Below are 15000 nucleotides of genomic sequence, written 5' to 3' on the forward strand. Positions count from 1 at the left end.
ACACAATGTTACCGCTGTGAGTGTAGATATTGCTGGAATGGACGCTCTGTCGCTGAACTATTGGTTGTCAAAATTTGTGATGGAGGTAGCTAAAAAGTCCGGTGAAAGATACCCTCCGAAGTCTGTTTATGGTATCATTTGTGCCCTCAAGCGTTATTTGAAGGAGAAAAATGGATCAGAAGCTTTGAATCCTCTGGACGCTAGTGACAAAAGGTACTTGACAACTTTTAGACCGAATTGGTTAGTAATTTAAAATGCACTGTTTCAGGACTTTAATTTTGTGTGTTATTTTTTGAAGGTTTGTCCTTTTCCGACGATGCTTAGATGCCGAGATGAAGAATGGCGTTCGAGAAGGGCTTCACATTAAGTGTAAGAAAGAGGAAAAGGAGTTTGTGAGCGAGCAAGAAGAAGCAGTATTCTGGCAAAAGAAATTGCTGGGAACTACATCAGCTAAGTCGTTATTGAACACGATCTATTTCTACAACGGAAAAGTTTTTGGGTTGCGGGGGAGAGATCACAGAAATATTGTTGTAAACAACTTTGAAATTGGTCCAAATTTTATTAAGTTTGAAGAAAATGCCTCTAAAACTTATCATGGAGGTCTTTGTGATCTAAAGTATGTGCCGCGAGTGGTCAAGCACGTTTGTCATTCTATTGAGGAAAAGCACGAGCCGTGCCTTGTTGAGATATTCAGATTGTATGTAGGGTTAGTTGAGACTCATGCAAAGGAAGTTACCGCATTTTACTTTAAGCCATCAAAAACTAGGTTCGCATTCGATAAAGTGCCCGTAGGCATCAACAGCTTGAACAAGATTTTGCCTGACATGTGCGACGCGGCAGGCTTTAAACGCAAAACCGCTCACAGTTTGCGCGTTACTTGTGTTTCCTCCCTGTTTAATTCTGGGGTTGAAGAAAAATTGATTCGCGAAAGGTCGGGGCATCGTTCTAATGCATTGTTGCAGTACGAAAAGCCTACAGAAGAAAATGTGTCTAAAGTTTCAAAGATCCTAGGTCCAAGTGTTGTTAGTACAACTACATGTTTTACCACAGAGAAACAGGATCAATCTTTAACGGATGTTGTTTTCCAGAAAGGAAAATTCAAAAACTGTACAATTAATGTAACGATGTCTAAGAAGGAATAATATGTTGCTGTATTGTTGTTGTAAGCAACGATTTAAGCGGGAAAAATGCTGTATTTAGAATTATAATTAAGACTGATTAAAATTCAAGTTTCTTGATCAGTGTCTTGATCAGTTTTTGAACTAATCTACCGTGTGTTGATCGGTATGTTCATTGGGTATCAACATACATGCACCTGACCCAATTGATGCGAGCTGATTGGGTCATCAGCTCATGAATAATTAATGAGTTTGAGAAACGTTGTTGCAACTTGTTGAATACTCATTCAACTTTTGTTGAGCAACGACTACACATTTTGGCGCGAAGTTGAAATGGCGGACGAGAAAATGTTGCTGTCGCTTTGTGCTTCGAGCGTTGTCACCGTTATTATGAAGCGTGGACAAAAAAGACGAAAGAACCGCATAATTTGGACGCGTGAATGGTTAAGAAATAGAACCATATTCGGAGCATACTACACCCTGTTGGCAGAACTCAGAAACTTGGACATTTCAAACTACAGAAACTTCCTGCGTATGGATGGTTTTTGTGATCCTTCGATCTCACATCGTGCAGGCACGAAAAAGTCTCGTACAGATTGATCAGTTGACTGGTGTTATCAAAACTCCATTCGAACTCAGCTGATTCCAACTCTTCGGCCGCCATGTTGATATTTCCAAGAAGCCACGTAACACCAAACTCGAAAAAGATTGGTTGAAGCCGTTCAATGACAAGCGGCAACTTGTTGAACAGAATAGAGCCAAGCTCTATTTTCGTTCAACAATGTTCAACAACTTTCAAAATGTTGAACGGCATATGTCAACGTTCAACATCACATGATACACTGTTCAACATTTGTTGAACAGCAGCTGCAACATTTGTTGCTCAACAAATGTTGAACCGTGTATCGTTGGCTTTAGGATACAAATATTTTAATGCACGTAGGTTTATTTGGATTTTTTCTTGCGTTTGTCAGTGAATTTTCCTGCCAATTTTGACTCAGCGTCTTATAGAAATATAGAAACCTGAAAAGAAGTTTGCCGTTTCTCTGGGGCTTATAATTATAGCCTGGGAGCTGGGGGAAGAGGGATGGGAACTCCACTTCAGTTACGTAACAGCGACAGGGATAGTCGTCGTAACCTTTGGATGTTAACGTTTGTGCCTCGGTTTCGCTTAAGGTGTTTAATCTAAAACAAGCACCCTTAGAGTTATCTCTAGGTTATCTTGGTACCTTCTGGGTCTACAAAATGACATTTTAGTAACTTTATTAAAAGGGTCCTTTCTTATTATGCAACAATCGTCTCCGTCACTTTGGCTCTACCTGGGCACTGTTGATTAATTTAGTTTCCTTCTCAATTCCTTGCAGATGCATTTCAACCAAACGTATGTTCCCAACGAAGCATCAGTACAAGTAAATAAAACCATGGAACAAATATACTACAATCAAATGCTGCCACAAAATTGCTCAAACATCCCCACTGTCCTGCCGCTTGGGAAACACTGCTACAGAGAGAAAGTGTGGAGGAATTTCAACAAGAGACCGAGCAAACTATGAACAACCTGTATTCAAAGGTTCATCGATCCTCAGGAATGCCATTGTGTAATCGAAGAGAAAGGAATCGAGAAAGAGAGCGCAAAAGACAGACGCGTCTGAAGGGGGCGTTTAACGTGCTTCGCAGCGTAATACCCGATTACTTTTCCGAGAGAGAGCCCGGAGACAGGCTGTCAAGAATCCAAACACTAAGACTAGCAAAGAGGTACATCGCTACATTACATGAATTGTTAGAGACATGTCAGTAGGTTCTGTTGCCCGGTGCGCCGCTCTAAAGTAGTCACCAGAAACCGACGTAGGAGACAAGAAAACTGGCTTTCTTTCGCACTAAGTTTCATATTTTAAGGTAATTTGATTCGTTATGCTGGCTTTAGCATTTTAAAAGTTACTTTGTCATGTTAGGTTACGCTATATTTGTCACGATAGGTTATACTAATTACGGCGCTTATCTTATTTCAGACGACTTGATCACTTTAGGTTAAGCTATGTTCCATGATTTTGTTACGGTATGTTACGCTCATTTAAAGATGATTTCCAGTCCGTACTGCGCACTCTCGAGAGTTTGTTTGCATTGTTTGTTTTGTTTCATGTAAGACATCACAAAATGTAAACATTTAGCAACTACTTAGATGACGTAAATTCAAAGTACCTAAGCAACCGCCATTATGGATGCGAAACTTTTTGCTTCGTTCTTTCTCATATCCCTTGATGAAACAACTTTGCAGCTTTAGAAATCAATGAAGCTGTTGGAAAATAATTTGAAAGGCCTCAAAGATAATGTATGTGGTTCGTAACGAATAACAGCGATTCGCATTCCATCGAGTGAGCCGTTATAATGTTTATAAACATTAGGGTGCTGAGACTGCGCAGTACGGCCTGGAAATCATCTTTAAGCGCTGTTGTAACACCATGTTTAATTTTAAAGGGATACTCTGCACCATAATTCGAATTTTGCTCAAAATGTAGTATATGCACTATAAAACCTATGACAGACAAAAAGGGCGGGAGAAATAAATTTTAACGGCTGAAAACTGCGCTAGAAAAGCGAAATTTCGCCCAATTCGAGAAACGGAAGTAAAACCGACGACTGTTCTGCGAGCCGAGCGGTCTAAAACCCTACTCAAACTAAAAATGTAACGCCAGCGAATAATTCTAAAAGAAAATACGAAAAATTAGCCGTCGTGGTTCACATTCTTCAAAATATCCAATACTTGGCCATTTTACGTTGTTGTTTTGCAGAGGACGGCAAAGAAATGTACAAAGATTAAAAACGCACGTGCACAGCTGTTGTTTTGCTCATTAAACCTTTTGTTGGAGAGCGTTTTCGTTTCCGTTGCTGTCGTGGTTTGCTTAAGCTCCCTAACAACGTGAAATGACCAAGTTTTTCGTTGTCCGGAGAACGTGAACCACGACGGCTAATTTTTTTGTTTCGCCCTGTCCCAGATTCAGTTTCGTGATAGTTTTTACACTGAGAAACAAAAGGAAATTACTTATCAGTATCACGAGATTCGCAGGTAAAACATAAAATCATTTTTTTAATCGACGTTGTCCTCGGCGTCGTGTCGTGGTTTCTTAAACTCCCTAATGAGTCCGATGAAGAACAATTCGAACGAGCTGGTACGTAAGTGATCAATCTACTTCTTGTGGAGAGTTCTCTTTACAACCCGTAGTTTTGTAACTTGATTTTTAAGCGAATAAACGAGGGTTAAGATGATAACGAAGTTTCCTAGTCATATTCCTTGTGATGAGAATTATAGTCTATTTTCGCTCACAGACATCCAGAATGTAGATGTGTGAAATATTTCTTGGTTAGAATGTGTTTTTGTGTTGAAATGCATCAGCTCAAATTTCGATTGGAAACTGTAGGTGTAAGTGTGAATGTTGCCAGAGACTAAATCGAGTTGTAGAGTGCGTTTGTTGAGCCGAAATTGATTGTGTTGTGGCCAAAAACGATGAAGCTGTCCGGCGAGGCAGAAAGACTGGCCGAGATTCCGTTTGCATCACACACACGCTATAGGGCTATAGCCCTACTACTTTTATTGCTGGGATTTATTTCTATAGGGCTCCAGATGGCGCGCAAATGTAAGATAAATGGCGAAACACTGACCTATCATTCTTTTATTCCGTTTGCAATGCCATCCTAATCCACCGTGCAGATAAGCCACTATAAATAGGATAACACAGTTTGCACGACAAGACCTATCCCCTTTTTCTTTTCATACTGACGTCGACACTGCGTTTTACCGTTCTGGGACGGTCATCGGCTTTCGCATTATTTATCATGTTTATCCAATTTTCAGATTCTTAGGATCTTTCAAAGAAAACTAATCGCAAGTTAAACCCATAGTCACATGGCGCATCCAGGCCGAACATATGGTTGTTCTTTTCTTATCTCAATGATTATGACAACTAAACAACGAGAGTATTAGACAGTTTGTCAAACTAAGTATATGCGAAAAAAATAACCCTGGTGCCAGACTAACGGCGGAAACCGCTAATGTTATGTTTATCTGTTTCATTCATTCATTCTGTTTATTTTGCCTTTTTACTTAATGTACAGTATTTATAAATATTTTAATGTGAGGCGAGGTAACCTCTAGAAACCATCAGGCTTTTAGTTGAGGCCACCTCGTATGTAACAATGCGGTTACATAACTAGTGCAACAGTGTGCGGCTTTGCCAGTTCAGTAATTGTTTAACTAAAAACTCTTGCAGTTTTTTCTTAAAATTGGGAAAACTTGGCAATGAAGTGATTGTAACAGGAAGGGAATTCCAGATCTTTGGACCTTGGTAAAGAATTGTGAATTCTTTTAGATAAGTCCGGCAATGATGCACGCGATAATTATTGGTTGTTCTGGTGCTATAGCCATGAATTTGACTGTTTGTAAAAAACAAATTGAAAAACAATGGAGGCAACAGGTTGTTATGATAATAGTACATAAATTTAGCTATTTGAAACCTGTTGATTTGATAAATGTCTAAAATTCCTAATTTGGCGAATAAAGGAGCCGAATGTGCTGTATAATCTGAATTGGTAATAGCTCGCACAGCCCGTTTTTGCAGTTTTTTGTTAGGATTTGGATTAAGATTTTACCACGATTGTATCAACTAGATTGGAACTTGCACATGCACAGAACTCACAAACCATTTCGTTTAGACTATTCCGGTCTGGTAACGCTATCCAAATCTACCACGCAGCTAAACTACCATGAAAAGGATATGGTGAATGAACAATAAGAGGAGGTAATGATAGACAGTTTGTATACATGCAAGCAAATTATCCTTTGTGCCATACTGAGAGCGGAGACCACTAGTGTTATGTTTATTTGGTTGGGTTAAAATTAACAATTTTGCCAGAGGCAAACCTGTTGTATCTCTTGCGTGTTGCACCGCTATTACTGAATTAATCAAAGCCGCATTCCCGGTCACAGAGTTTCCGTGCAGCCTCTTGGGCTGTGAAATCTCCAACAACCATTTACGTGTTTTTACATAAAGTGGCTGAAACGATGAAAAGAAGTCCGCCGTTCTCAAGTCTAACATTTAATTACTTCCTTATATTTGACAATGAAAACCAAAATTGGCGCCAATCGTCGGCGTTTAGACTGTTTCCAACATACAACAAAGACATACATCAAAAGTGGGTGTGTAAATCGATCGATTGATAGATCAATGGATCGATTGGTTTGACAGTTTACTTGGCGAGATAACGGTGTATATTTGTTCACTGCGTGTTGGGCGACTTACTATCTTAGGGCATGCGGAACACCTTCATTAGTGACCTTATGGCTAGAATAAAACAGCTTGCTGCTTGCCGCTATTTCTATTCATGTCATGTTCTATTTTCTATTCATGTCATTAATTATTGCTCCCATGCTTGTCTCCCCAATTTTGCGAATGTATCTCGACCGGCAAAGTATAGAGAGGACACAGCCAGGATGGATCACAGTGGAACTTAAACATATAAGGAACTTCAAAACAGCGGCCGAAGACTCAAGGATTGCAAATCATACATGGCCTCACGACTATGTCAGTAACCTTACTAATGCTTCTATCCTTGACAAAGGCAATTATCGATTAGAAAGTGTTTGGAATCTTGGCACAACATAAGTGGTTTTATGACTCGATAGAAACACGGATAAAATGTCGACGTAGCGACGTAGCGACGTAGTGACTTTAAGCCAACTCTTCCCGTTGAATGGAAGGCCACTAATCTCGAAGTGTTGCCGCGATTCGTGAGGCATCCCACCGGATAAAATTTTCTAAAACCGTTTTTTATAGTATTCATATATATTTTACTTTATGAGTGTAGATAACGGTTAATTGAGTGCAGACCATTGTCCCGATCATTTTGCGATTCAAGAACTAGAAGTCTTTTGCGCACTCGTTTGCTTGCATACCGTCATAAAAGATCCTGGAAATATCCAGTGAAATAGAAAAGTCAACAGTGTCGAGTCTCTTCTCCTTATGTGTAAGGCTAATTTTATTGACTACTTTACAGCTATGAGATGTCCTTAAGATGACATTTTTTTGCTTAGATCACTTGTCTCTTCCCATGATCACTCTGAATTTTCAGCGGGGCATGAGAGTAATGCAACCAGTGACGTCACAAGACTGTTTTGGCCGAGTCAAGATGGCCGCCAATTTTTGGGCTCAGACAGCCAGCTTTAAATGGCTGAAAACGTTTTCGCTAACCAGTTGTCAATGAAAAGCTGACAGTGTTTTTAAGTAGTTATAAGGCTCAAAACTTAAAAAATCAAAACTTACGTGATGGAAGGAAAGTCATTTTCCTCAATTAAACTCGAATCTGACTACTAAACGATTTGTGTACTTTGTTCACTCTCTCTCCATGATAGTTTGTGATCAATAATAACTCCTTAAAGTTTTGTTTTGTTAAAAAACCACTAATTATCTCATTCAAACATCTAAAAGGCAGCAATGACCAATACATCACTTTTTCCAGTGTGTACGGTAAGTTTGTTTGTTCCGCACCAAGTATGGATCTCCTGAAAGAGTCCATTAAGCTTTGCTACCGACTTCGTCAGAACTGTTACTAATTACATAACCTTTGATATCATCCGCATAAAGATGAAGTTTGTTCAAGAATGCTTTTAGAACGAAGAAAAAATGACATTGTGTCTAGGCGTGTTGTGGTGCACGCTTTTGAAACGTAGGACAAAAGGGTTGTGGTCTCATGCTTCGTTTTCATGGTGTGTAGCGTGTTTGTGGTCTCACACCTTTGAATTTGCTCGATCTCGTAGCTCTGATGAGCTCGTGCAGTCTACGTTCTAGCCTACCTTTTAGAACGAGGAATATACATCGTGCTGAAGCGTGCTATGGTTTCACGCTTTCAGGACGAAGAATATAGATGGTGTGTTCGTATCCGTTAGTATACCTGCGTTTTCTCGCTTTTAGGACGAATACTATACAGGCTTGGATCTAGGATAAAGGGTGTCTGATTTCCGAAAAAACGAGTACCCTTTAGAGGAGTCCAGGGGCCCGTTTCTCGAAGGTCCCGGAAAGTCTTCGGGCCTGTAGAGCCATTTTTAGTTCATCTGTATCTGAAAAAACGGAGACGTGTATGCGCCTGAAACTTCTTGTATGAAGAGAACCTCTGTTCATATTAAGAATTTGTGAATAAAACAGCTCTGAAATCATAAGGTTCGAGATTGTACTATTGCTTTTCGGGTGCGAAAACTTTTCGGGACCTTCGAGAAATGGACCACAGGGCCATGCTCCCTTAGGAAATGTTTTGGATTTTTTTATCCCTAAAGTCCCCTTTTTGTGGTCTCTGAGTAATTCTGAAAAGTCTGACCGATTTCACGCCTTTAAAATACACATTCTGCGGAAGCGTTTTTTTACAACGAAGAAAACACATTGTGTGTTGGAGTCCTTATACAGTAATTGTGTAATAGCTATAGCGTCTTTTGTGGTCTCGTGTTTGTATTGTGGTGTGTAGCGTGTTTGTGTCTAAAAATATTATAGTTTCTGCTATATGAGTAATAACGAAGAGGCAAGATTTGCTGTTACTCCGAGTTTCGTGCTTACGCACTCATCAGACAGTATTTAATGATAAGCATTCCTATCAACTAGATATATATACACGGTATTAAACAATAGGCTAATTGCTGGACTAGTTGCATTACAATAAGTGATAGTTATACTGGAAAACAATAGGTGTGAAGACAGAAATTACGGGGACGAGTATAAACTGCGTGGGTGCAGTACAATATAAAGAAAGTGTCAAGCGTTCTTCAAGTAGAATTTGTTCTCGTGCCGGCATTTAGAAATAAGTTCTGATCTTTTGTTTAGTAGATTGTCGTTGCTATGTTTGATAATCATTAGTTTTTCTGTGAGGCAGAGGTCGCATCGTTTGGAAATGTTGTTGTAGGGTCTTGCACGGCTAATAATTGACCATTTGATGTTGAAGTCTTGTTTTTTGTCGTGTAGTTGCCAGATGTATTTAGAAAGCTCGGTGCTGTTGATGTGTTTTCTGTGCTTAAATGTGGATTTGTCCAAATCCACATTTAAGCACAGAAAACACATCAACAGCACCGAGCTTTCTAAATACATCTGGCAACTACACGACAAAAAACAAGACTTCAACATCAAATGGTCAATTATTAGCCGTGCAAGACCCTACAACAACATTTCCAAACGATGCGACCTCTGCCTCACAGAAAAACTAATGATTATCAAACATAGCAACGACAATCTACTAAACAAAAGATCAGAACTTATTTCTAAATGCCGGCACGAGAACAAATTCTACTTGAAGAACGCTTGACACTTTCTTTATATTGTACTGCACCCACGCAGTTTATACTCGTCCCCGTAATTTCTGTCTTCACACCTATTGTTTTCCAGTATAACTATCACTTATTGTAATGCAACTAGTCCAGCAATTAGCCTATTGTTTAATACCGTGTATATATATCTAGTTGATAGGAATGCTTATCATTAAATACTGTCTGATGAGTGCGTAAGCACGAAACTCGGAGTAACAGCAAATCTTGCCTCTTCGTTATTACTCATATACTCAGCTCTACACTATATGTGTATTGAGCACTATTTTAATGGGATCTGCTACTTCCTCATATAGTTTCTGCTATATTTTACTATATTTATACTCTTTCAGTTCGAAGTTAATCTATTCTACTGTCTACTGTCGATTCGGAAAGTCGATTCGTCCACACCGTACGCCAGAGGAAATTGAAAACGGAGGCTTCACTGTGAAAACGAATCAGATGTTTCCCGTCCACGCTTCGTCAGAGAAAACTGAAAACGGAGGCTTTACTCTGAAATTTCCGTCCACTCTACACAGGAGGATCTAAAAACAGAACAATCACCGTCATTTTGGATTTGTGTCGTCGAAAACTCAGTCAGGAAAATGACATGACGCTATCGTTTTCGAAAGCTTTGTTTACAAAATGTTTTCCGTCTATACGAAAACGAAAAGCCGGCGTTTTCAAATTCCTCCCGTTTGAAGAACGTTTTCGGAAAGCTCTGTTTTCGTGACGGATAAGTGTGGACCGTAGGCCAAACCGTAGAAATAACGCTGCGTTTTCAAATTTCTCTTTTGAAGCTGTCTTAGATATAATATATAGTACACACAAGATGGAAAAATATAGAAATGCGGTGTGGCTATGTAACAAATGGCATTTGATAACTGGTCATTGACTATCAGTTCATAACCTAATTATTACGCAAATTAGCGACTTAATGGAACGAAAGGCCGTTTACGTTTCGTGTTACCTCGTTAATTACATGAGGATGTAAAGCACGCGTTAGCTAGAATCTAGCAAAGAAAAATATCGAGTCTTTTGTCTGTCTTGATAATAATTGTAGCTCTTCTCTTAAACTCAGGTCAAACGCCCGGTAGTTGGCCTGATTGGACGCTCTAAAGAAACAAAGCGTCCTTGCAAAGAAATTTTAATCACATCATGTTCTACCTTCCAGAACACTACTTGCAATGCGCATAAATCAATTCGAGTTATGTGAAGTTTATATGAAATAATTCATATATGCACTGCGGTTGTAGATGAAAGTGAAGAATGATCATCGCAGTTAATTTTCCAATTTAAGCAATTGGAAAGTTTCACTCCTCTTCCCGTGAGGAGTGAAATGATGTGAAGTTTACATGAAATAATTCATACATGAACTGCGGTTGTAGGTGAAAGTGAAGAATGATCATCGCAGTTAATTTTCCAATTTAAGCAATTGGAAAGTTTCACTCCTCTTCCCGTGAGGAGTGAAATGATGTGAAGTTTACATGAAATAATTCATACATGAACTGCGGTTGTAGGTGAAAGTGAAGAATGATCATCGCAGTTAATTTTCCAATTTAAGCAATTGGAAAGTGGAAAGTGGAAAATTAACTGCGATGATCATTCTTCACTTTCACCTTTTAATTCGAGTTAAGTGCCACTAGACGTTGGGGCACTCATTTACCTTGCTTTTTTTTTTTTTTTTTTTTCTATTTTGCGCCGGCAGACCGTGATCTTCGTTGAAATTTTTATGATTTAAAAGTCAGTGAAAAGACTACGAGGTTGATCTTGAATCAAACCAGCTGGTCTGTTTGCACGATCAATTTTGTAAAAGGCCACTGGACCTTCGTACACTAAGTTACAAATGCATGGGAGAATTCAGTTCATGAACAAACAAATTGTTTTGGGAGTTGTATCTAAGGGCTAATCTCGCCGATCTCGCCCAGACGCACCGTGGACAGGACTAGAAGACAGCAAGGATTCTTCAATGTTTTAATTAACTCTCATCGTTATATCTTTCAGCAAACGAACACACCACATTAATTGTTTTGAGGTCCGATAAAACATGGAATATTAAATTCAAGAATCGGACTCCAAAGCCATCTGAGAAAATGTTTAAGGAAATGTACAATTACTAACACACGCTAAAATTATGCACTAGATTGTCCGATAATGCCAATACAATACAATGTTAAATTCAAGAAGCATTTGGCTATCCTCATGAGTTTACGACCTGGAAGTATAATTTTTTTTCCAAGCATCGTACTTCTTGTTTGTTTCTTGTGAAAACTGCATGTAGCAGATCAGTATCGTTATTCTCATCACCCGAAAATATGATTTATCGCTTTCCTCAAAAGCGTCATTTGTAAGTTCCCCTGCGAGCAAAGGTACCTTCCCGACTTTTCTGGTTAGATCGAAGGGACCTCTGGGCGCAGGGTATTCTTAAGTGAACCACGACACTTGAAATAATACTTACAGTGTAAAGGTATCATAATGCTCCCAATAGGTAAACGGAAACCATGGATCTATACACGATAAAAATATAACAACTCTGGGTCGTGTTTAAAAATAGTAATAATAATAATAATACTAATAATAATAATAATAATCAAAACTATAACGAAATTCTCGAACGTGATTGGGTATCAGCAGCCCGATTTGAACATTGATTGGACAGTGTACGCGTCATGCTTGTAATTGGACAGTACGCGTCGTTTTGCGCGCGCTGTTGTGGTGCACTTTGTTGAGTAAACTGCTGTGTTTTTCAGCATTCATAACGACGTGTAATCTTTCAGCGAGCAAACGATGGTTTGTTCGTTTCTCGAATTTTGTCATAGTTTTGATTAATTGGTAACAGGACATCGTGTCGTCCAATTCAGTCTGTAGTCATACTCGTGATTAACAAATCGGACTCCCGCTTCGCGGTAGCCCGATTTTATTAATCACTCGTATGCTTACAGACCGAATTGGACTCCACGCAGTCTTATTACCATTAATAATAATAATAATAATAATAGTAATAATAACGACGTTATTTCATGTTATTTCGATAGATGTTATCTCAATAGGGCAGACTCCTGTTTCATAATAATAGTAATAATAATAATAATAATAATAATAATAATAACAACAATAATCTGCAGTCGAACCCCTATTAAGCGGCCACCGATAAAAAGGACACCCCTTTTAGTCGGCCAGTAATTAAAGTCCTGATGAGGGTCCCCCCTGTATTAAGCGGCCAACCCCCTTTTAGCGGACACTATGCATTTCCCCGAGGGTGTCCATTTAATAGGTGTTGAACTTTACATCTAATTATAGCTATAAATGAGTTTCCCGCATACCACATTGTCTACCCCTCTCAATACATGTTATTTCGATAGATGTTATCTCAATAGGGCAGACTCCTGTTTCAGGCTATTTGAACACGGGTGAGTTCGCAAAGTTCGTTTACTACTCTCTTATCCCCCATAAAATACCTCTATAATGCCGCAACAATGGCAGAACTGATAGGGACAAACAAAACCGAACAAACATAGCTGTGAAGTATTTGATCATACATCGGTGAAAGAAGCGAGATGCTTCTCAGACGACTTGATTGGCTGCCACTTAAGGAAGAATTAAACCTTACAAGGACTAGTTTAATATTTAGGCGCATCAAAGATAAAAATAATTGTCCGAGCTATATAACAGAACTTTTAACGAGAAACTCAGACCGACACACCAGAACCAGTCGCTATGGAAAATATAAATTAGTGTGCCCCTCCTATAACAGAGAAACGGAAGGGGGGCGAACTTTCCAAGCCAATGAAGCAAAACTATGGAACAGCATCCCTTTAGACATTCGCAAGAAAGACTCCATTGGCTCCTTTCAATCTTCTGTTAGAAAATACTTTTTGTCCAAAAACTCTTAGCTTAGTTTCTAGTTGTGCATATCTAGATTTAGATTTTTTAAATTTTTAACTTTTATCATATCTTTAAATTTTAGCTGTATTCTATTTTGTAATTTTTATTATCTTATAAGTGTAAATAGTTTTTAATTTTTAACTTAGGATAAAGGGCCACTGGTTCGTCAGTTTTTTACTGTTATGTGTTACCCTCTGTAAATAAAGTTGTTACTTACTGCCTGCCTGCCTGCCTGCCTGCCTGCCTGCCTGCCTGCCTGCCTGCCTGCCTGCCTGCCTGCCTGCCTGCCTGCCTGCCTGCCCGGCCGGCCGGCCGGCCGCCCGCGCAGAAATACGCAATGAAACTGTAGGCAAACAAAGTCAAATTACTCAAGTTTTAGTAGCCATCTTAGCTTGGCAAAAGTCAAAGGCTCAAAGTAGGGTTAAGATTGTTTACAATGATGTTCACATTGCGGAAACTTTAACAAAAGGAACTCGCGGCTTAACTCTACGGAAATGTTGTAGCTAAAATGAACCTGCACACGTCATGTTATTTACACATAGCCGTGCGTACATAGGGATTGTTATTGTTATGAGTATGAGAAAATACACATCTGCACGCTTTAACTTCAAGAGTTTATTGGAGTGCTTTTACACCACACGTGATCCTCGAGATCACTTGACAATACCTTACACAGGACAGCCACTTATCATAACATCCCCCTTTTTAAGCTATTTGGCTGTGTTAATGAGATTATGCTAATGCAACTGAAAACTGGAACAAGAAGTTAACAACTCAACCGTAGATGAATCTACAATACGACTATTTTGCATAACATAATCCTTATGCCAAACCGGAACAGATCTAACCTGAGTAGAGTGACGAGGAGCCGAGGAGGCATAAGTATCGGGTGGGTCTGGTTCCAGGCTAGCATCGGATTCTCTAGCTAGACTTGGAGAGTTTACACTGGATTGCATAGTTACAGGCTCTGACTCGTTACTGAGATCGTCATTTAATACAGAAACAGGTGGTTCCTGAGTAAGATGAATATGACGTCTATTTCTACGATACTCCCTACCAGTTTCATCAGTAATCATATACGATCTGGGAGTCCCATGTTTTTCTGTAACTACAGCATGTGACAAATGTTTCTCACCTGGTTTCGTGAACCTTACACTATTCCCTTCCTTGAGTTGAGGCAATTGTTTGGAGCTCGCCGATCATAGAATTCTTTGTACTTAGCTTGTCGTTTTTCTCGTAATTCTGGAATATCATGACAGATCTGTGGTACTAAGGCTAAGGGGTGAACAGGAACTCTTGTTCGGATTTACCTACTGAACAACATTTAGTTAGGCGAATAAGGAAAATTGCTTGTTGGCGTGTTACGGTATTCCATTAAACCTTCATTCAAATTGCACTCCTTTATCAGTAAATTCTTGACAATGTGAACGGCCTTTTCTGCAAGACCGTTTGCCTGACTATATGTGGGACCGGTTGTTGTAATGTTAATGCCATATTGCGTAGCATATTCCCTCATTTCCCTGGAGTTGTAGGGCGCGTTATCTGCAATTAGAGTTCGTGTATAACCATGTCTTGAGAACATTTTATTCAGTCACCGGATAATATATATCACTGCTGGTTTTGCCATTGAGCCTAATGGTCTTAATATACTTTGAATAGTAATCA

At 39.2% G+C, this 15000-nt stretch overlaps 1 protein-coding gene across 1 annotated transcript in view; it reads left to right on the forward strand.

Moving 5' to 3' along the window:
• Positions 1-1238, forward strand: part of LOC149109616 (zinc finger MYM-type protein 2-like) — a 1758-nt gene extending 520 nt beyond the window's left edge. Inside the window, exons 1-2 of the mRNA XM_089294516.1 lie at positions 1-213; positions 299-1238. The exon at positions 1-213 is cut by the window's left edge and continues 520 nt beyond it. Of these exons, the coding sequence (XP_089150642.1) occupies positions 1-213; positions 299-1142 (1057 nt within the window). The 3' untranslated portion in view covers positions 1143-1238. The remainder of the gene's footprint in view (positions 214-298) is intronic.
• Positions 1239-15000: the final 13762 nt, after the last annotated feature.

Source organism: Orbicella faveolata, unplaced genomic scaffold (genome assembly GCF_042242905.1).
Source record: "Orbicella faveolata isolate gen_17 unplaced genomic scaffold, um_ofav_v1 contig_25, whole genome shotgun sequence".
Lineage (NCBI taxonomy): Eukaryota > Metazoa > Cnidaria > Anthozoa > Scleractinia > Merulinidae > Orbicella > Orbicella faveolata.